This window comes from Neodiprion lecontei, chromosome 3 (assembly GCF_021901455.1).
Source record: "Neodiprion lecontei isolate iyNeoLeco1 chromosome 3, iyNeoLeco1.1, whole genome shotgun sequence".
NCBI lineage: Eukaryota > Metazoa > Arthropoda > Insecta > Hymenoptera > Diprionidae > Neodiprion > Neodiprion lecontei.
The window spans coordinates 5,441,611-5,464,221 of NC_060262.1; the positions used below are offsets into that span (position 1 = coordinate 5,441,611).

The 22,611-nt window shown below is 40.3% G+C and overlaps 2 protein-coding genes across 2 annotated transcripts; both read left to right on the forward strand.

The window, feature by feature from the left end:
* Positions 1-407: 407 nt before the first annotated feature.
* LOC107223993 (putative serine/threonine-protein kinase YPL150W) lies at positions 408-10,290 on the forward strand. Its single transcript, XM_015663891.2, has 8 exons — positions 408-801; positions 914-995; positions 3,015-3,134; positions 6,498-6,759; positions 6,832-7,114; positions 7,228-7,416; positions 7,505-7,623; positions 8,152-10,290. Exons 3-8 carry the CDS (start codon positions 3,069-3,071, stop codon positions 9,504-9,506), a joined length of 2,274 nt encoding a protein of 757 aa, XP_015519377.1. The 5' UTR covers positions 408-801; positions 914-995; positions 3,015-3,068; the 3' UTR covers positions 9,507-10,290.
* A 2,761-nt stretch (positions 10,291-13,051) lies between these two features.
* Positions 13,052-19,092, forward strand: LOC107223965 (zygotic gap protein knirps-like). Its single transcript, XM_046734452.1, has 3 exons — positions 13,052-13,750; positions 15,817-15,894; positions 17,102-19,092. The coding sequence occupies exons 1-3, from the start codon at positions 13,601-13,603 to the stop codon at positions 18,164-18,166; spliced, it is 1,293 nt and encodes a 430-aa protein (XP_046590408.1). The 5' UTR covers positions 13,052-13,600; the 3' UTR covers positions 18,167-19,092.
* Positions 19,093-22,611: the final 3,519 nt, after the last annotated feature.

Genomic DNA, 22,611 nt, shown 5'->3' on the forward strand with positions numbered 1-22,611 from the left:
CGGTCTCTATATTATCCCAGCTAAAGCTAAAGCTCGCATCGCGACTCGTCCGCAGTGTCGTATCTATTGTTCCCGGCGCCCCGAACAATCATTGAATCGCCAATTTGACTGCCCAGATTTAGATTGACCGCAACTCGCACCTGTGACGCATATTTCTTCGGTTGAACTCCTCCTTCGTCGAAAATGCCTCCGTCGATTACTTGCAGTATTTTACACACTCTGCGGAATTTCGAATAGTCGTGAGAATCTTGCGGCCAGACGAACGTAGTGGAACTCGGATTTGCAGCTCGCCAATTTTCACAATAGTTTCTTAAGTACTGAGACAAAAGAGCCGCGGTGAAAATATTCTGGAAAAAACGCATCGCGTCGCTAGTTTCCGACGCCGTTGGTGGCCAGACGACGGCTGCGACGACGCTGAGACGTCTGTTTCGGTACACGGCCAAGCCGGCGAGACGCCAAGATCAGCTCAGTCGCTTTCCGGTCGGCATTTTATAAATACTGCAAGCGAGAAGCTAAAGTTGAGAAGAAAGTGAAAATAAAAAAATTACGCGTGATAAATATTTGTGTATTTTGCGTGAAAATTGCGTAACAAATCGTTTCACGCGGCAACTTTGATTTTCGGTCAAAGTTAATTCGCATAGTAGTTCGGGGGCGGTTTTGAAATGGGATGAAATCAATGGAACCCGGGATTTTTTCTATGCCGTGAATATATGTTCGAGAGAATCTTCGTTTCATAAAAGATCTTCAATGTGATCGTTGTGCAGCTGGAACGTGCTGCGGGTTGATAAATGCAATCAGTTGGTGCGAGGAGGATTAATAATCTGTTTTGAAATTTATTTTATACTCATTTTACGTAGTTTGTTTTGTCCTTGTCAGTATTTTCACTTAGCTAACAATGGTTCGTATGAACTAGATGAAAGTGCAGCGGCTGCAGATTCGAACATCGTTCAACTCTGACGTCATCTTGATCATCGCACGTTTTGAAGAATTGAAATGTTCGTAAGGCAGTTCTATACGGATTTTCATTTCGCGTTAACTCCGTGTACACACTTTCTTTGAACGCAAATCTGACATCTCTGCGAAAATTACCACGTTTTAAGAGTGATAAAAACGCGTGTACTAAATTTCTTTCGTCCTATCGATCCAAGAATAAGGTTTTATTTTTTTGATAACAGAACAATATGCAAATATTAGGTAACTGCTGTAATTGAAATGTAACGGTTTGAAAGGTGAACTTTAACGTGACTGTAACTTGGCAGAAGAAAACGAACGAAGAAAAGAATTTCCTTGAACACTCGAAGAGATTAGGCGCTTCATTTGACGTGTTACAATCTTGATATATTTATTCAAACCTCGTGAAAAACACGTCAATAATATATTTGACAGAAAAAATACGAAAGAAGTAAGATGAAAATGAAAATTCATTACTCGACTACATCGCAAATAGTTTCGTGATCTACAAGATATATTTGTTTGACATCAGTTCTATTTAAATTAAATCGTATCGGTTTGTTATAAAAATAATATCTGTAAAATATCGTAAGTGCACGCGAAATCACGGATAAATTGTGTATCGCGGTTGGCGATTTTATTAAAAATAACGTTGTGGTTTTGCGGTGTGCATTACACACGTTTTAGCAAAAATTAAATGATAGATTTCGCAATGCTCATATCGCTCCACATGGTGCTGTAATTATTTTTACATAAACTGTCATTATTCTGTATTTTCAACCAGTGGATTCACTAGAATACTTACCAATATGACTCAAAGGGTTAAATATAAATGTACAGCGCAAACTTCATACTCGAGTTATAGCTGCATGACATAGATGAATAATGGGTACATCAGTTACATTCTCTTACATTGAAAAAATTTTCTAAATTTATTCATCCATTCATTCGGTTCACACTTACAACGTGACGAAACTGTAATTCTCAGATTATTAAATTTTTTTCTTCAAATTTTGGATTCGTCAATTCCCATACGATACATCGATACAAAACTTTTTTTTAAACGTAATAATGTACATTCGACAATAACGTGTCTTTTCAATCATCAATTCCTATTTCAGTGAGAATATATTACAATATTGAATTGCCTCAAGTTTCGATCGACGATGTATTTGTCATAAACGACTTTTCTGTTCCCGAAATTTTCAATAACATTGTTGCTCATTTTACAGAGAAACATGATTGAAACTATGATTTATACAGATCAAAAATATGACAAATTCGACGAGTGATCATTGATAAAATTTAAACGTATAAAATATCGAAATTTGTATTGCGTTTTTAATAATTGTACGATTCAAAATTGGCACAAAAAGATCGAGTAACGTGATTAAATCTCGTCGATGTGTTTTTCTATTCTCATACTTGGCAGAAATTTGCGTTAAAGATTTTTCGCTGCAGTCCGAAAGTGTGAATCTTCCACTGAATTCGTATGGAAAACAGTGCAGGGCCCTTGAATTATTCAATGTCGCGCAGAAAGAAGCCTGATCGTCAGCATCCAATGCCGACATGCGGCCAAGAGGTTCGATGCTAGTATCGGTACAAGCAAACAATTTGGTACTTTGGCCAAGCGCCGCGAATGCTTTCGAAATCTATTGTTTTGCACGATGCGTGACCGCGCATTGATCAGCGGCCTCTGAATTCTCGTAGACGATTACACGACTAGAATAAGTAGTAGCGACGAACAAGCGGCTAATTTCTAAATGCAAAATGTACACTTTTTTTTCACGGGGATAATATTTTGATTCGATTTTATTTATTTATTTACTTATTTATTTCCCGGTCGAAAAAAAGAAAACTGCAGCCGTTTAGGAATTTTTATTACCCTATTATTTATTGGCCTTAGTCCAGGTTTATCAGGCGCATGTTTAACACAGGCGTAATGCATGATCGTATAAACAAATCGCAGCCGTAGATCCTTCCCGGGATTGTTGATATTACACTGCTAGTTATCCATAACTCTGACGATGGTTTAATAAACCGTGTATTATTCATCTCCGCAGAAATACGCAGTGCCTCCAGAGGCCAACCGCTCGAAAATTGGTGAACGAGCTAAAATGAGTTTGATGAAGAAGGCCATCGGGGGATCTATTCACAGGATACGAGAATTTGAACTCGAAAAGGTAGTCAATTTCACGATATTTTATCCATCTCCAGCTTGTGTACAAAAAACAAAAAAAAAAATAAAATAAAATAAGAAACACAACTTGAAAGTCCAAGAAATTATGAATATTCAAAGGAGTGTACGGATTCTAAACAATGTTTGAAGTATGAAATATTAAACAATGCCTGCTCATTTTTCACGGAAAACAGAAATTAGAACTCTTGGAAATATCTTACAGTTAAATTCATTTTATTTAAAGTCACAGCGTATTTTGAGGTTACCTGTATTGTATAAAATTAACAATAAGACTAATACAATTCTTTTTACTTTGAGAACACTCCGGCATTTCACAGATTTCACAATCCGCACGTTTTATCAAGCGCAAGAAAAGCTCCGAACTGATAATCATGTCAACTGTTAGACTTACGGTTATTTTTCACTATATAATAATACTCAATTTTCAATGGAACGTCACGATAATTTTCACGATGACAGAAAAATTAGCATTTACTTGATCTGCAAATAATTTTTAAGTTATTTAGATTTTTTACTTTCCTAAATCATTTATAATATTTTTTTTGCGTACCGTTAATATCGTGAAAAAATTATCGAAGTATAAGATCTGTCGAATTCCCATTTCATAACCGAAATCATCTCGTACCCGAAAGAGAAAATGATTTCTTTCCGAATACTGGCAAACTATCAGATATTTTCATCCATTATGATTAAAAATTGTTACACCTGTTCTTTAATCTGAGCAAAAATATATTTGAATCGATTCCGCGAAATTGGATCTTCACTAATAAGCAATTTAACTCCTGCTAAGGAAATGTTTTTCTTCATTGGAAAGATTGTTTATTTATGACAAAGCAAATTTTGTTATAGTTGTGAAGAGAGTATCTATCAACTTTACGATCAATTCAGGAGAATTTTTCTGGGTGAATTGATCAAATTTTTAGGGACAATGTCTCGTACAATAAATTAAACAAAGACTGAATAAGAATCACCAAAAGCACCGGAAACCTTACTGAATACATAGATTAATTTGATTATCAGAATTATTGTTGATTTGAAATGTAATGACGAAATTAGAAATGCACGTTTTAAAAATAAGCTTAGAAAAAAAAAAAAAAAAAAACGGCGCAAAAATGTAAGCAAAATGTATAAATTGTGTTCGACAACTGGTTTAATTTATTTTGTCTGGTACAACCTCGTCGTTGTCAACAGGACGATTTATAAAAATTATCGTGACTCATAAAGCTTGTAAAATACAACCATAAAAGTTTTCTTAAAAAATAGGAAAATGAAAATTTCATTCAATGTTGACGTGAATTTTTTCACACTGTTAAGAATATCGCGTGCTCTTGTTTGTTGGACGAAGTAAAATATCGGAGGTGCCTTAACAGACGAAACGAGAGAAGATTATTTCCGATTTATTTTCGCTTTACGAGCGGACAATTCATTCCCCCACATCGCGTCGTCTCAGCGATTTTTCGAGACAACTCGAGCTGTGTTTTTGAGTGGGAAAATTATGTCTGTAACCGCGGTGTGGAATTCTTGTTTCATGTAGCTGTCGTGTCGCGGCCGATGAATCAACTTGCCACTTTAAAAAATTCAACGTCCGAACGTAAATATTAAGGATGATGAAATTGCCCAAGTCACTAATCTAATCTGGAGCTTTAAGCTTTTCACGCCGCTTTCCCTCACTTCGTAGACATTTTCCCTCCGCCCGACGCGCTCTTCCTGCATTGCTCTTGCTTTACTTACGACGATGCTGCGAGACTTTTGAGTGTCACAGAAATAGAACCAGAAATAGAGCCCCGCCTGCTGCAGACTTATGGCTGCGGTCTCGTATCGGTCTCAGACTCGCGGTCCTCCTACGTTCGGACTAGCTGGCTCCAACGCATACCAAAAACTTCCTAGGAATACGAGAATCCCTGACTCAAACTCCTCTTTTTGGCTCAAGTCGATCCAGTTCATTGGAGGGTTTAACAACGAGTCTAGGCGGCAGTTTCTTCAACGAAAGAACATGCCATTTGGTCATCGCTTTTACGTATTTCCCAATTTTTCAGAATCAAATCGAAAATTCATACTGACTGTGGTAATTAAGAATTCAACCTTCATTAGCATCCAATATATCTTGTTTTTATTATTACACATTGCACGATTTCCTTGACATTCCAATTATAAGATGTACCCAGGAGTATACAGCTTAGTGAAAGAATTATCAAAGTGAGAAACTATATTACAATCCAAAAAAGGAAACTGAATTCCTATGATACGTCTGCGTGTTAGTTAAAAAAAAAAAAAAAAGGAAAACAATCAATGTTTATATAGACAAGGTACTAGTTTAGATACCATACAGCACGAAACGCGTCTTGCTTCAAAGGATCAGGACGATCAGTTGTAAAATTCGTAGTTAAAACTCTCTAGGCGTCAATTCAGGGGTTTGAAATATTATTACAGATGATATTTGTGATCTTTGAAAATAGGTAGTATAGACGTGTAACTAATCGTCACAACGCCTAGAGAGCTCTGCAGAATTTATTTTCAAACGAAAATAATCACGCGGTACCGACGGTTTACAATTCCGTCTTTGTAAATTGGACGTCCGCTCGTTTGGGTTCTGATCTATTTTGCTTGAACTTTGATATTTCAAGAAAGTTTGATTGAGACGTGCGAATCAAGGTGACTTGGAAACTCGCAGATTTGATGCTTCCTTCAACGAGATTATTTTTCATTGAACAACAATAAAATTTCCAAAAATCCGTAGCTCTGTGGTATCAGTTTCCGAATTGCTTGAGCACAGATAAATATTTTCCCGCGTTCTTAGAAAACGGGGTCAAAACTCTCTCGTCGTCCGGAAATCGGTTGCTCGGTTATTACACTGCAGAGTGATGAATAACTTGAACTGAAAGAGTAGCAGACTAATCTGAATCTGCAGACTGTATACTAATGCTGGTTGTGAAATATTGACCACTGACTATCTGCAGTTCAGATATTCTTGCAGATAACCAGACGGTCGAGATTATGGATCGTGGCCAAACTTTACTCGATTATATCTACTGCAGAATGGCAAATGTTTTCAGGCTTACCGTGTATAATAATCGCGCATATGTAATGCACCTGCTAGTCAGTAAAGCTTGTATTGTCGACGTTCGGATTTATGCAGATCCAAAATCAGTTGGATAAAATAGACTCAACCTTATCGTAGTATTCGGAGAATATTTCAGATTCAAAATGTATTTGAGAAATCGGGAATTCCAATTTTGTCACAAGTCTTTGACTGATTGCATAAGCACGTTGTTGAACTATTCGAATATACTTGGTGCATATTTCAGTGATTTTGATCCATGCCGTTGTATGTTCTCCATGATTCCAGGTAAACCTTGGGGATGAGTTTGACATACTACAGATCGTCGGTGAGGGTTGGTTCGGAAAGATTCTTCTGACTGAGCATCGAAGTACGCAGACTGAAATGGTGCTAAAAGCACTGCCCAAACCGTACACAAGCATATCGGATTTTTACAGAGAGTTTCACTATGGCCTTCACCTTTCGGCTCACAGAAACATCATTACAACTTACGACGTGGCCTTCGAAACGGCGGGGTTTTTCGTTTTCAGTCAGGAATACGCGCCATTGGGTACCTGAAACAATTAAAACACTTTTTCCAAGCCACGAATCTCGCAACCTCAATACATTTTTTTCCTCCTAGGTGACCTCACATCCAACGTAACGGAAACTGGACTAGGTGAGCTTCACGCGAAGAGGGTGGCGAGGCAACTGGCTGCTGCTATCCACCACATCCACAGTAGAGAACTCGTGCACAGGGACGTCAAGCTGGACAACATCCTTGTGTTCAAAAGTGACTTCTCGCGAATAAAGCTCTGCGATTTTGGTGAGACTCGTAGAGTGAGCACTGTGGTTAGACGGCACAATGAGTGGCTTCCTTACTCACCCCCGGAAGTACTTCAGATCGACACTGACGATGCCTACAAGTGAGCAGTATAATACAGTTTTCAATGTGCATTGGATAGTTATTGGTAACCCAGAATTGGAAATGATACTGCGAAATGAGCATAAAGAATATTTTCTTTTTCTTTTCTTTCAGGGCTCTAACGGCCCATGATGTCTGGCAGTTTGGAATAGTGATATTCGTATGCCTCACCGGCTGTCTGCCATGGCAGAAAGCAGCTACTGATGATCCGAGGTATGCAAGGTACCTCAATTGGCACTCGGCTACCCTGAACATCGCTAAGAAGCCAAAACTGTTTCAGCTAATCAGCTCGAGAGCGCAGAGGCGAGTATTTGAATGGCCCATATTCACTTTCAAGTACATTATGCCTGATACTGAAACGCTTGACAGTAATTGTCATGTTATTTTTCAGAATGTTCAAAAGACTGTTAGATCCTAAGCAAGAAAAACGTCCAGCTAGTGTATTTGAAGTAAATAAATACCTTGACGACAGATGGCTGGCGAAACTCGGCGCAGAGAAGGCGTTGAATGGTAAGTGTAACATTTTTTGGCCTATATTCCATAAGGTTAATTAGGCCGCATGAACTGAAAATCCTTGCAGTTCAGTACACACTTAATACGATGTACGTGGAATTCACTCAAAGACGTGTAAAATCTTTGAAGTTCGTTTTAACCGTGAAACGTCACTGGAAATAGCTTGCAGTTTCTCTGAATTTATGAAATTACGTCAAGTTCTCGAGTCGTAAAGTCAAACGAAAAGTTCGTTGTAGAATCATATGTAGAACTATGAATACTGAGTTTTGTGATCACTGAGAACAGTAAGTCAATAAAAAACATTGTATGTGAAAACTCGTGACAACATGCATTCGTTATACAACGAAGACTATCGACTACTTGACGAAAGTATTCCTTTGATTGATTGTGATAAATGATACAGTAAACGCATTCATGATTCGTTGTATAAGAGTCTGGTACGAAATAAGTTTATCTCTATGTGTTGGATTACCACAGTATTGATTATGAAACGGTTCGTTGAAAGTTATAATTCCACTTCGGCAGGCGGAGCGGACGAAAGAGACGAGCTGTGTCCGTCAATGTACAGTTTCCACAGTTCGCTAGAAGAGAAAAATCAGTTGTTATTCACCCTGACGCAGTACGGCATTGAGACGACGGTGGACAGATCTCGAAAAAAGGACCGTATTCGGGAATGGATCGAGTCAAGTGCAATAATGGAGGAGAACGAGGAAGAATCTGAGGGTGAGGACGCATCGGATACAGAGGAATTGAACATGCGAGGAAAGCACTTTCCGGAAAGACGAGAGAGCGCCAGAAGCCCGGAACCAGTCCAGCCGAAGGCGAAGCGTTCCAATAGCAAGAGGAACAGCATCCAGCAGACTAAGCTTCCGGGCTACGCGACACCAAAGCCGATAGAGAGAAAGAATCCATTTGCTCCGAAAGTGGCGAAGGAACGCCAAGCGATAGCAAAAAGCGCAAGCTTTCCAAACGGGGATCCAAGCCTGGGGGTGAAGCTTTCAGGTTCGGACAACTTCGCCCTTCCGGAAGTGACTGACCTCCACAAACCTCCGGCAGAGATCTATTCGAGCTCTGGTATATTTGACCATTATAACGGTAAAATTGGCCACCAAAACCCGACCAATAGTCCCCAAAATGGCGCTGAGAACTCGCGGCAAAGTCCAGCCAAGGTCGTCTCGGCACAGCGGAACAGAACGGCGGCCGGTGAGTCAACCAACGATAACAGATCGTCGCCGGTCGATTCGAAAATCGGCGGAAGATCGGGGAACAATAGCGTCAATGGCAGTCCAAGCAGCTCAACTAACGTCTCGCGTGCCAGTCCAACAGCCTCCGGCGTTTCTCAGACCGTTGTAAATCCCACGAGCATCGCGATGTCGCCCGAAAATGGGGGTCAGACTCTGGAAGCGGAGGGCGCCCCTCTCGAATCAGCTTCGTACAGGTCCCGGAGTCCACAAGCCCCGGCACGCAAGCACCGCTCTCAAACGGCAACGCTTCCGGTGCTGCAGCCGACCGCCGCAAGTCCAAAATCCGTTCAACCTAGGCGGAGCCAAACTACCGTACTTCCAGCAATACCCAGCGTTGCTCCTCTTCAGCCCGTGAATCCTTTGACAATGTCGATCGCCTCTCAGCTGGTAATGCAGAGCTTCAACTCTCTCCAGGCGATGAACATCGCTTTGCCGGTCATGCAGCCCGAGGATCCTCAGTCGGTAACCTCGGACGGTAAAGCCGAGCGGCAGACGGTTGAACAGACCACCAGAACCTACGGCAAAGACGTTTATGAGCACTATGGTATCGCTCAGGGTGTTGTGATGAAGGTTATCTCCGACGCGCCCAGACACAGAGGGTCTACTGGCAGCGGGAGTAGGTCTGTTAGTAATTAATACCAGCTACGTTGTCCTGGCGGCGAGCCAGGATTTTCGAAATCGGAAATCGACCATCGGTTTATCTGGAAAATGAGTGTTTCTGCGCAATACTCCTACGGAATGGGTATGTTCTCTTCACTGTGATTATTTGACAGTATTTGAAGATAACGGAATTGACTCATTCTTGAATTAGCTTTTGACAAACTACTTAAACTGTTTTTTCAGAACAACAGAAACTGTAGAATAAATTTCCAGTACGTTGAAAATTGAGATAGATATGCAGGCATTTTGTACGTACACAGATGGTACTTAACAGTTCTGTGTCCATTTGACGCGAATCTTTGCAAACGATTAAAGATCGTTGCATCTCAGCATCGAGGAACGATCTTTACGTAGATGGTATTACGATATAGAAACGATAGCTTCAATACTCCAGATCAGTAAATTAGTATACAGTACCATTGTGCTACAAGGTATAATACTCTGCTCAGAAAATCCAGTTCTTTGAAGAAACCCTTATTCCAGATGAATCTACCATCTGAATATTGTCTTTGCGATAATCACAAATGCATCGAGCAGAACGATAATATATATCGATATTATCGAAAACATTGTCACGAAATTTTTACTGTAATATACTCAATGTGCGATGAACATTATATTTTTAAAGGTAACGATCAGACTTATTTGATATTCGAATGAAAAATTACTATTTATTACCATATGATCATGGAACGGAATGTACGGTAGAATTATTATATTTCATGAAATTAAATATTTGTAATAAAATTCATAAAATGAATTTGTTTCCGTATCCATAATTATTCCCTTGTAAAAACATGAATCAGGACTCAGATCCTACCGTGCATCTTTCAGTAAGCTGTTTATTTCTAATAAAGCGAAATGCATCGTCACCACATTAATAACGAAGAGTTCTTCAGTGCCCGATGTCAAACCCGACCCGACAACTGAGGTCCTCTGGCGAGAGGCTGCAGCAGCACCGAGCAATCGGGCAATGGCGTAGGCGGTGATTTAGTGATAAATTCATTTTTATTACATCGTGGGTGGCGGCATTTTCTATTGGCGGGTATCCAGCTCCTCCCACTTAGTAGCGATCATCCGATTCCCCGCGGTTATGCGCGGGTATACGTACAGTTTATACACCGCGATGATATCATTCCTTGATTGAACCGGAATGGCATAATATGTACACAAAATAAACCATCCTCCGAATATCAATGAAAAGACCCCTCGTCGTAATTCACCCGGCAACATTGCCAAATGCACCTTTTTCGCAAGTCCCGACGACGAAGTTGAGGTAATTTGAACATCGTGAAAACTCTCTATAACCGCGACGTTCGGTGTTCAGGGGAAAAGTAACGTTTTCTGCAGGCATGACAGCCGAGAATGATACGTTGCGACGAGGTACTTGAGACTTCCCGATTCACAAATCATCGCGTGTAAACGCGGTGGTAGCCTAAGACGACTCCGCCTTGCAACGAGATGTAGATAGGCAATTTGACATTTAGTGCAGTCGATTAGCCTAGCCATCCGGGTATGGATGCAGGCGGATAGTTGACCGTTACGAATGCGGACTTGACTTACGGCTGACCGACTATCTTTGATGAACCGTCGTGCTTCAACCCGTGCGAACGACACACGTTGACGTCTTTCGAACACGTACAAGGTACCTTCGGGTTGTAGGTACGGACGTGAGAACTCTGGTGCATAATATCGGGTGCCTTGGTCGTTTGCTCCGCACAATCCACGCCACAAATCTCGCACACCGTTGCAGCACAGTCGTATGAAAAGTATTTATTATAATATCTCTGGGGAGTTCGCACGCTAACTTCAAGGAGAAGAAGCATGGCCACATATTGTGATGCCTACTGCCTACCATACCTACGTGCGTGTCGATCATCCGTGGCGAATACCGCAGAATTTATTCTTTTCCAATCGTTGCGGCGGCGGCTCCGTCTCGCCGATATTCCTCTGGGTAGATTCTCGCGTCACTTCGTAGCTGCACAGTTCATTACCTTTCAGGTATATTACCTCCCTATAGGCGGAGAGGTGGGTATAGGTAGGTTCGTGTTTCTGCAACTAGGTATCCGCGATTTTACACAATTATGATGTATCTCGGTGAAGCAGTGATGTTTCATATCGAAATTATTCCCCTGGTGGAACAATATTCCTGACTTACAGTGGTCGATAATCAGACGTTGATAGACTTCTCAAAGAGTTTTTCACATTTGTTAAGGAATATTCCGAATAAAGCTCAGTGACTACAAAAAAAAAAAACTCTGTAAAATATCGGATTATCTCTGAGAATATTCGGATTTCTTTCATGTAATTGCAACATTGTGAGTCGGAAACATTTTCACAGCAGGGTCTCAAAGCTGTATTACTTGTACGGCTGAGAATCACGCTTCGCTCAGCTCTGATGCATGTTCTTCTATCCACGTTCCCAATACCGAGAGACCTTTTTTCTACCCTCTTCCCACCACGCGCTTTTCGTTTCTGATATGAAGAAGACATTCGCACGTGTACTGACACTGATGCTCATTGTGAATGGTAAATGTAGCGAAAGTTTGTATCACCGTTTGAAATTCACGATCTGTAATGTTTGGGTCTTTTCTTCCAACTGGTATCCCATACCATGGGCTGTAAAATTTGGGTTGTATTAATCAACACCAACCTCAACGAGACAATTGTATTACAAGAAAGATGTAAAATCGATACAATTGAGACACCATTCATTAGTTTGTTCATGTATTGATTGTTTGACGTTCATTCGAGGGAACGACTCTACATCTTAAACTGATGTTAAGTCACCGCGGATTGAAAACTTCCCTCAAGAGAACTTTAATATGCATTAAATCTGAATCAAACTATGGTTACATTCAACATCGAACTTTGATTAGTAGGGAAAAAATAAGCAAAATAGTTATACAGAGAGATTGAAGTGAAATTGACGGATGCATGTTTCATCGTGAATGTTTTACCATCAAATGACGTAGATTTTTGCTGACGATGTTAGAAGTTTAATCGTCGAATGATATGGATAATCTTTTGGAGTGACCTGCAGGTGATCTTCTTTACAGTTTTAAAATTCACATATGCTCCACCCTGGAGCAGAGTTCTCGGATCAAAACCTCCGTGGTTAAATTAGTTTTCCAAGGTGATCATGCTCGCGTCGATTGCTCGAGAATCGTGTTGACGTCGAAACGTCGAAATAATCGACGTCAAGGATCCGTCTGAAAAGTGTATTGCGCATCTACGCATCAATCCGCGGACCATCCGACGCAGTTTAGAGCCTTTCGTCCCGGCTGGGAGTGTCCTGAGCCTGAACCACTGGTTGAACCGTGTCGCAAAGCTCACGTCTACGACGCCGGCGTGCCTCGGAGCACAGAGAGAAGAGTGGGCCGCAGGGAAGGGAGAGGGGCCGTGGGGACCCGAGGCCCAGGGAGGGGGGTGACCGCGGGGCCCGGCATAGAGCGCGGTGGGGGGTGGGAGGCAACGGCATCTCCGAGTCTGAGGTGAGCGTGTGATAAGGACGAGCGGACAAACCGTGCCCACGGAAGGATGGACGGGCCCTGGACCGGCGAACGGAGCGGCTGAGGTAGGGGCTCAGTCTCGCGACCACGTGCTCCACGGACGCACGACGCCGTATTCGCGTTCCCCGCGTTCACCCCGTTTCCGGAAAAACGATCGAGATCGTCACCAGGAGTAGTCCAACCTTTCGCAAGCTCTTTATCCAGGTGCCGAAGAAACTGAGTTCACAGTGACGTGCTGCACAACCACCGGCGGATAATCGTTGATTCAAAAGTGACCGAGTTCTGCTTTCCGATCGCACCCGCCAACGTACAAGTGTAAAGTGGAAGCCTTGATTCTTGGGTCTGGCCACCATGCGACTTTGCAAACCTGACCAGACGCCGGGAATCAGCTACGTTTAGCAGTGCGAACGTGTGCGGAGCGACGACCGAGGCGCCGATGGCGTTCTGCTGACTCCTATTACCTACTCGCGTTTAAACCCTGGGACAGAAGTTGCTCGGGAAGATGATCCGCTCGGGGGTTAATCGAGGAACACCGAGCCCCGGGGTATAGGGATACGAATGGACCTGGGGGACCTGCAGCCGGGGGTGGCGGGGGTCAGCGCAGTTCCAGGTAAAGCTGTTCACCCTGTCAGGTGGTGGACGCCATCGGCAACGCTCACTTCCTCCACGATAGCACCGGTTTCATCAGCCTCCGGAAACACTGACGTGGTAAGGAATCATCCAGAATATGTCAATTGGCGAAATGATCGGTACAGTAGCGCGTTAAAAACTGGCCCAAAACTCGTTGCTCGCTACGCTGAGGCTGGATTTTGGCAAAGTGTAGTTGCGATTAGTGTTCCACTTGAATGGATCCACTGTGCAGACTCCGGGTCAAAAAACCGGATCCTTAACATTATTACGACGAGTCACATAATGTCTACTTTGCGGGGTTAATCGCGCAGACGAATGAGCTATTCGTCGCAGGGCGGCTAGAACACGTCGATGAGTCTCGCGTGGTTGGGGGTATGAGTTTTGCCCGGAGATGCGGACATGAGAGACCAGGACTGCATCAAAGAAACGGGAGATGACGAATAGGAATAAGATGCGGTGAGGATTAGAGTCTGTTGCTGCTGCTGCTGTTGCCTCCGGGGTGACATTCAGCGTCATGTGTTGGACGTTTCAGGTTTTTGCCTTCAAGTCTTCCAACGCTTGCGACTTTGCCCTCCGCGTAGCTGCTTTCGTCGCCACTATGAGTTACTAGGTACGCTGAACGAATGGAGTCTCTTCATTTACGGCAGTGTTGTCTCTTCTCCAGGACTCAATCCATCATCACTCGGTGCACCATGCCGGCACCGATGTCTGGTCTGATTCGATTTGGTATTAGACTTGTCATTTGGTACCGGAGGTTGGTGCAGAGGATCTTAAAAACGATTACCGATACTCGTTGAGTAGATTATTATAGGTACCGATTTGGAATAAACAACTGACCAAAATACTTCTTCCTCGTTCTTAGAATCTTTTTATCATACATTATCTGGATTTTTTGTAGCTGCAAACGTTTGTAAACGGAAGCCCGGTACAGCGGCTGTGAGTGACAGCTCGGTGAATATTGCCGATGATTAATTTTTCATTTCGTAATATAATTATTGCGAGTGCCTTGGAGCGTGCGGTATTAGGTTACGTGGCTCATGAGAGCTGTGAGAAAAAGTTAACAGTAGGACGTATGGGTATATATATATATACATGTATATGAAAGGAAATTATAATAGAAGGTAATTGATCAAAAGTTATAAACGTACATAAGTAGTTTCGCGTGTGAGTAAAATGAATAATAATTTTCTCACTCGCTGTCAACCTGCATGTGTATGGATGCATGTATTTACATGTACGTACTAATGTACCAAAGACCAAATGCTGATTAGCTCGATAGATCGATTGCTAATTAGTGAAGTCTCTGGCTGACGGTACCGAATCTCAATCCGGCGATAATTCAAGTTGTCGAGGGTACAGAATTCCGTTTATAACGTTCTCACGTCGCACAGAGCTTAGAGACCAACGAGACGTTCAGTGTATTTCAAAAGTACCCGTCTTATGACATTGCAAACGAGTAGTTTTACATGTAATTGAAAAATTTCCAATAAGCGTTATTACTCGGTAGATTCAAAGCCTCCTTTTCAAAGGTCGTAAATATAAAGACGAGTTGAGAATGAGCAAATATCGCGCAGAGAGGCTGTACTTTTAGTAAAAGAGGCTTGTGGTTGGTTATATGAGGTCGCTTTACTGCAGTGCATATCGCATTTATACACATTATACCGTCGTCGCGTCGTCGAGAATCGAAGGCTGCTGCAAGCGCGTTGCAATTTGCATGATGCACCTATATCCAAGTGACAGAATATAATTAACGTCTCTTATCGCCGGTCTCGCTTGACCCCCTTCGAAAAAAGAGGGAAAAGAAAAAGAAGAAGCAGAATAAGAGAAAAAAAAAAAAATGATTGTAAAGCTTTATTCGTCTCCGGTCGAAGGTCGGAAGGCCCAGGCATTCCACCATTGAGAAACAACACCCTGGGCACTCGGCCGGCCATTTGCATATATGCGTATTGAATTTATTTACCGTATTTACAGTCGGCGCACAGTTCGACCGTGGAACTCGGTTTATACCATCTACCTACCCACCTATTATATATTGCACATATATATATTATATACTTCACTTCGAATATCGTATCGTCTCTTTACCGAGAAATCTTCAGCATGACACTCGTGTTATCCAGGCTTCTATGAATTCTCATTTGCAGATGAATCAGCTCTGCAGGGTCTGCGGAGAACCTGCCGCGGGGTTTCATTTCGGGGCGTTCACCTGCGAAGGTTGCAAGGTGAGTTCTCATCCCTCAGTGAAAAGAAGGGTATTCACACGGAATCCACACGCCTTTATTTATTCATTTATTTATTTATTTTTTTCTACCTTCAATCAATATTTACCGAACAACTAACAAAGTCGTCTTCTCCATCGGTGACACTTTTTTTTTTCAATGTTCTAAAAATACCGGGCAAAAATTATAATCTAGAAAACAAATTTAGTCGTTGGATACGATTTTCTTTCTTCGTAATCGTCACAACGCAATGATGCAATCGTTTCAATAGGTTTAATGTTTTAAAGTTGCTGGGTGTTTTTTGATTTCTTTCTTATTGTAGTTAAATTTTTGTTTTTTCGTTTACTTGTTTAAATACCACCAAGACCAGTTCTTCAATGCTTAACTTGAAAGTTTTTTTTTTTTTTTCCAATCGTGCCTGAAGCTATTTCTCTGTAACACGGTGCTCGCTCATTATTCGAGACTAACGATTTTAATAAACGTCGTCGGCAGATGAGGAAGCGTCGTTGCAAAAAAATCTTAACGCTAATATCCACTAAAATAGAAGAAAAAAAGACTGAACTGTTATTATCTGGTTACAAATATTGCTGAAGCTGTTACGATCAATTATAGAATTGATGTAATTTGAATGTTTTTTTTCTCATTCAAAACGTATAATGGTGCTTGTGACCAACATTGGCATGTCATTGTTTCACTAAATTTAGTATCTGAACTCGACAACGACTGAAATCGATTTGGATTATTATTATTATTCGTTTTGGTACTGTAATTATTTTAACGTTACAAAATAACCTCAAGTTTCTACTTCAGCTGTCTTTGATACAATGCCCAGATTAATTCAAAAGAACATTTGTCGAGAGTAAGGATGAAAGTGTTGGAAGATCAGACGATGAGAGCTTCACAATATCGAATTTTACAAAATGTAAAAAGTTGAGAGTAGAAAAGTAAAGTATAGAAAACCAACAGATAGAATCAATAGAACATAATATATTTTGCTATATTCCGATTCGTTCCTACAATTCTATATATTGGCTTACCATATTTTGACCATTTTATACTTTGATGTTCCAAGTTTTAAAAATTCTGTAACATCCATTCATGAGTTTGTAAATGATCTCCTTCCCGATCCTTCCACATTCTCAACACCACCAATACTTTCAAACATGACCAATATTTTCACAACAAAACACATTTCGTTTTATAATTGCAGTCATTCTTCGGTCGAACATACAACAACCTGAGCAGCATATCGGAGTGTAAAAACGGTGGAATATGTGTAATAAACAAGAAGAATCGTACAGCGTGCAAGGCGTGTCGTTTGCGGAAGTGTCTAATGGTGGGAATGTCGAAATCGGGTTCTCGATACGGTCGACGATCAAACTGGTTCAAAATCCACTGCCTGTTGCAGGAGCAATCAAACCAAGTACAGACGCGCCTGAAAGCTCCGAAGCTACCGTACAACGAGAAGTCGTTCAGCAGTCAATTGGACGCTGCGAACAACAACACGAGCAGTAACAACAACAACAACAACAATAACAACAACAACACGACGAACAACAACTGCAACAATAACAACAACCACAACCACAACCACAACAACAATAACAACAACAACAATAACAACAACTGCAGCAGCAGCACCGTAAACAGCTACATCAACGATCAAAGATTGCCAAAGAGAGACCTCTGCAACGAGGGCCCAACAGCGGCGGCGGCGGCGGCGGCGGGGCCTCAGGACCTCCTCAGGCATCCAGATTGTGCCCAAGTAATGAGGTCCCAGGACCTCATCCGTGCCGAACAGGCCCGTTTCCCGATTTGGCGTGGTCCTCCCTTCTTTCATCCCGCGCTTACGACCCACATGCAGCTGCTCAACAGTCCATTCTTCCCGTTCCAGCAACGATTCATGGTACCCTACGTGAGTCATTTGAGCCCTCCTAATCTACAACCGGTAACAAGTATCCTCTCGAGTTCATCGAGCGAGAGCTTTAGTCCCAGATCAACGCCGTCGCCGAAACCGTCGGAGCTTTATAGGGCCCCACCGTCTAACCTAAGCTCTGCCGCATCCCGCGACAAGAGTATAGCCTTCCTAAGGTCTCTGGGACCTGAGCAGGTGGCGCCGATCGACCTCAGTATGAAATCCCGGGCTGAGTGTACCACGGTAACCGATGCCGCTGGTACCACGGATGATGAGAAAAGCTCCGAGAGCGAGGAGGATGGGGAGGAAATCGCGGAAACGGAAACGGGACCGCCCCTGGACCTCACTAGGAAAACATGACAGTGACGCGCGCGCGCGCGTGTGTGTGTGTATATAAATGTGTGTGTGTGTGTGTGTCTGTCAGAGGCCCGATACTGCAGAGAAATACTATATATATATATAATTATACGCGAAAGAGGGGATACTGATTTATTTGTATAAACTTTCTCTCCCTTGTACACCGCCCAATATTATGACTTTTTAAATAAACCGATGTTTCGACAGTACCGACAATATATTATATTATACTATACATATTAGGCCTACTGTTTTCAGTGCCAGTAAACCACGTGATATTTTGATTATTATACATGTATGTTACTATATTAATACATATGTATGTGAAACTGTACATGTAGAGACAAACTTTTGTACGACACCGATTTACGAAATCGTATGGATAAATCGTGTGCGATGCGCGTTCGTGTGGCAATATTATGTTATAGTTCGCTGATGGAGTGGCCAGTGGTGTTTCTTTCTCTTTTTTCTTAATTTATTTATTTTTTTTTTTTTAACACGTTTTTTTTTTTCCCGACGGATTTGTTTCCATCTTAATATTTTGTGCTTCGTTGTTATTTACTTGTACAACTTTTTTTTCTCGTCTCCGAAAGATTATTTATGAGCATTTTACGTATATTATAGATGCTGATTCTTATTTAATTGAATTTCTCCAATAATTATATATCTATCAATTATCAAGATTGCGAGGCCAGTACAAACAAGCGATTATTAGATATAAATAGATAATATACGTATACTTATGTTTATACATTATAGGTATTATAAGATCGTGAAAAATTACGTGTAAATATATATATGGATACATACAATATAAATGTGTGTGTGTGTGTGTCTGTGTGTGTGTAATATACATATATATATTATTACATGACGTAATAGGCATCAGTTATATTTGTACTATAGATAAATTGAGAAATAAAAATTATTACACGTATCGATCATTCGCATAAATTATAATGTACTTATATGTGTTCAAGTTTTGATATCGGATTTTTTATCTTTTTATTTTGTTTTTCATATTTTATTGTTGGTATTATTTTTTCATTTTTGCAATTAATATCAAACGAGGACGAATCAATGACTTTTACGATTTTTGCCGCGTCCTGTTATAGGCATAATCATTTTTATAATAAAATTCGGAAAGTGGTTATACTGATAACCATTTGTCGAAAATATTAAAAACAATTCGATTATAAATGAAAATATGTTAGCAAGAAGAAATGATCGGCGCTCATTTCATCAGAGTGGAATAACACGATAAAACCTGTCTTTTGCGGTATTTTGACAATAAGCTGTATACTTAATTTCAGAATAGAACATCTCAAATACTTCAGGCTCATTTTAAATGGTGGTTCAAACCGTTGACTAAATTCTCAAGTTCATTTTCAATCTGTGGTATATTCATTTGCCGGTTTACGTTCCGCGATAAAATGCTAAGAACGCGTTTTTTTCTTGATCTTATAATTTTGAACTTGTTCTCTAATTCTGGCAGTTTCCTTAGCCGACAGAATGAAATTCAGAATTTTCATTTAAAATCTGACCCCATCAACGTTTTGTATCGTGGAAAACTATTACTAATTTTTTGCCTATCCATTAAAATAGTGTCCTTCAATCGAAGCTCCGTTCGAAGATCAGCATACGTGTTTAACCGTCAGCGAAAATCACGCGCATTGCGAAAAGACTGAACAGTAATCAGTGGCACAATTACCACAAAGTTTGTTCCCAATAATAGATAGATAGTTAGCCAAAAGTGGGATGTTGATCACGCATCTCATGAATGAGGAGGCAGAGATCTCACTAATTTATCGAGGGACGGAGTTTCCGTCGAGTGCCGATCCAATAACTCTTAATAGGCAATAATAATTAATTCCAAAGCGATCGGGGAACGATAACAGTTAGTCATGCAGTCACCTTAGTCACCAGAAAGATTTACGACATATTCGAGCCAAATCTGGTTCCTCGGTATCCCGCTATTGCGAAATACGGTTAAACTTTGATGAGGCAAAAAGCGCGATTTCTAATCTTATTGTTGGTCCGGTCAAAATAGGTCTGAATCCAAAATATTCGGGACGTGGCTGCATTTTTGTGTATAGGAGTCTTCGACCCTCAGAAATGTCAAATCTAAAGTCATTTTTGACCGTTTTAACCAGTGTTTCGAGAAAACAGCAAAATATAATGTTTTTTGTGTTTTCCTCAAAAACTGCTGTCGATAGATGAAAAATGAATTGACCATCGTGTAGAGCAGAAAATTCTGCATCGAATTATGTCTTCATATATCGGAAACGGAGTCGGATTATCTACCAAATTAACAAATTAAGAAAACAGAAATTCTACTTATCGACGGCGTCTGGGGAATTTTGGTGAAGTAATTTCTTTTTTTCTGAATTTGTTAATCCGACTCCGTTTCCGACACATAAGGACACAATTCTATGTAGAATTTTCCGCTCTACACGATGGTCAAGTCATTTGTCGTCTATCGATAGCAGTTTTTTCGAAAATACGCAAAAAAACGTCAATTTGGATGTTTTCTCGAAACACAGGTTTTGCCGCTCAAAAATTACTTCGGACTTGAGTTCCCGCGGATCGAAATCTCCGGTACTCAAAAATGCAACCGTATCCCCAATATTTTTACTTCAAACCTATTTTGACCGGACTATTCTCCAACGATTTTCGTCGATACCTTTCACACTCTCAAGAATTCCCGCATGCGCTGCTTTGGCACAAAGTGGTTGGACCTCTTCGACAAACCTGACTGGCAAACTGTACTGTGTTGATTTAGGTGTGACTCAAGAGAGCACACTCGTTGCTAGATGATCAGAGTACTGATATACTGACTGACAATTCTGGGTCAAACATGTATTTATAACATCGAAGAGGTTCGTTGCTACACCTCAGACGGAGTCACTCATTGGTTGATTCGTCAAGATTTTCAACCACCGAAATATATCGAGTCAGTGATTTTGGTTTCCGGATATGGCTTGGAAAATAAAAATAATTACGATCTTAAGTTCTTAACTCTGCTCATAGATCATCTACGAAAGAGCAGTATCGAGAAAAAATAATCCTTGATTATTTTCATTCGTCATCGTGACCGGCAAATAATAGTTACGAGTGCAAAATGAAAATTAGTTTTTTAACCATTACCAGAAAATCTAGTACGTGTTACGATTCTTACAAAAATAAATACATTCTACGGCCTTGTTTGACTGAAAAAAAAAAACAAACTATGCCGACTATGAAGTAAGTAGATTCAAAGTTGATTATCGGCAGAAAATGTAACATTGACAATTGCGATAGCACTGAATGATAATGGCTCGTACAAAATTTTCTTCCCAATCGAACAATAATAATTAGACCGATATTTTAATGATACAAATTTTACTATCGTTTTCTAGTAACTCTGAGAAATGAATCTTTTTTTCAGTGACAACCCACGATCGATACTGAATATAATATTACTTCAGAGTTCTTCGAGTCTCGAAGATATCATTATGCGAAGTGCGTACGCTTTGGCAAACATGTTATTTGTCGATTGAGATAGCTTTTTGTTAGTTTTCTTCTTTTTCATTCCTTGAGAGAGGTTGCACATCGTTGGTTAACATCGGTAAACGTGGAAAATACAGACTTTGCGAGCAAGTTATTTAACTATTTCCTCACATACTTCACTTTGAAACAAATTGGTTATGTGAACTCAGGCTTCACAGGCTACATTAAAATCAGTAGAGCTTCTTTTATATCAATAATTGACGGTCGGTTTTTTTTTTTTTTTTTTTCTTCTTATTTTGCCAATAGACAAACAACATGTCTTGAGCAAAATTTCAAATAATATCTTACGCAAGATTCGTTTCTTGAAACAAGATAGAATATTTTGTGCCGATATTGGTTCTAGCTATTGCAGGTACATCGATAGATCGATACATTTTACGAAATGGAAATTTTGAAACTGAAGAATTCTAAGTGCATATTCTGAAAGAGGTTATATTATTAAGTGTATGTATATTAGGATGTTTGTTAATAGAGTTGTTTTTTAATATTCATGTCTGCTTTGTAACCAAAGTATATTTCAAAAAATAATACGAGAGAAACTTTTTTTGCTCCTTGAAATATACCTACAATATAGGAAGATACATATTTTTGTACAGAATTAAACACTCTACACAAAAGCTCCGATGAATAAAATTTGTAAATGAAAGCGTTCGAATGTTAATTAACGTTCAAAGTTTAATTTATATAAAATTATCATTCCGTCGAGTATAACTACGAAATAAACAACTGTATCATAAAGTATATTACATTGTATTTGTCATTATTGTCGGTATATTTGCCAATAATTTATGAGATTTCAAATGCAAAAAAAAAAAAAAAATTTAATTTTCCATATTATTTCCATTATGTATAATATATGCAATGTTTATTGACCGTGAATTTCATTAGAGATGAGAAAT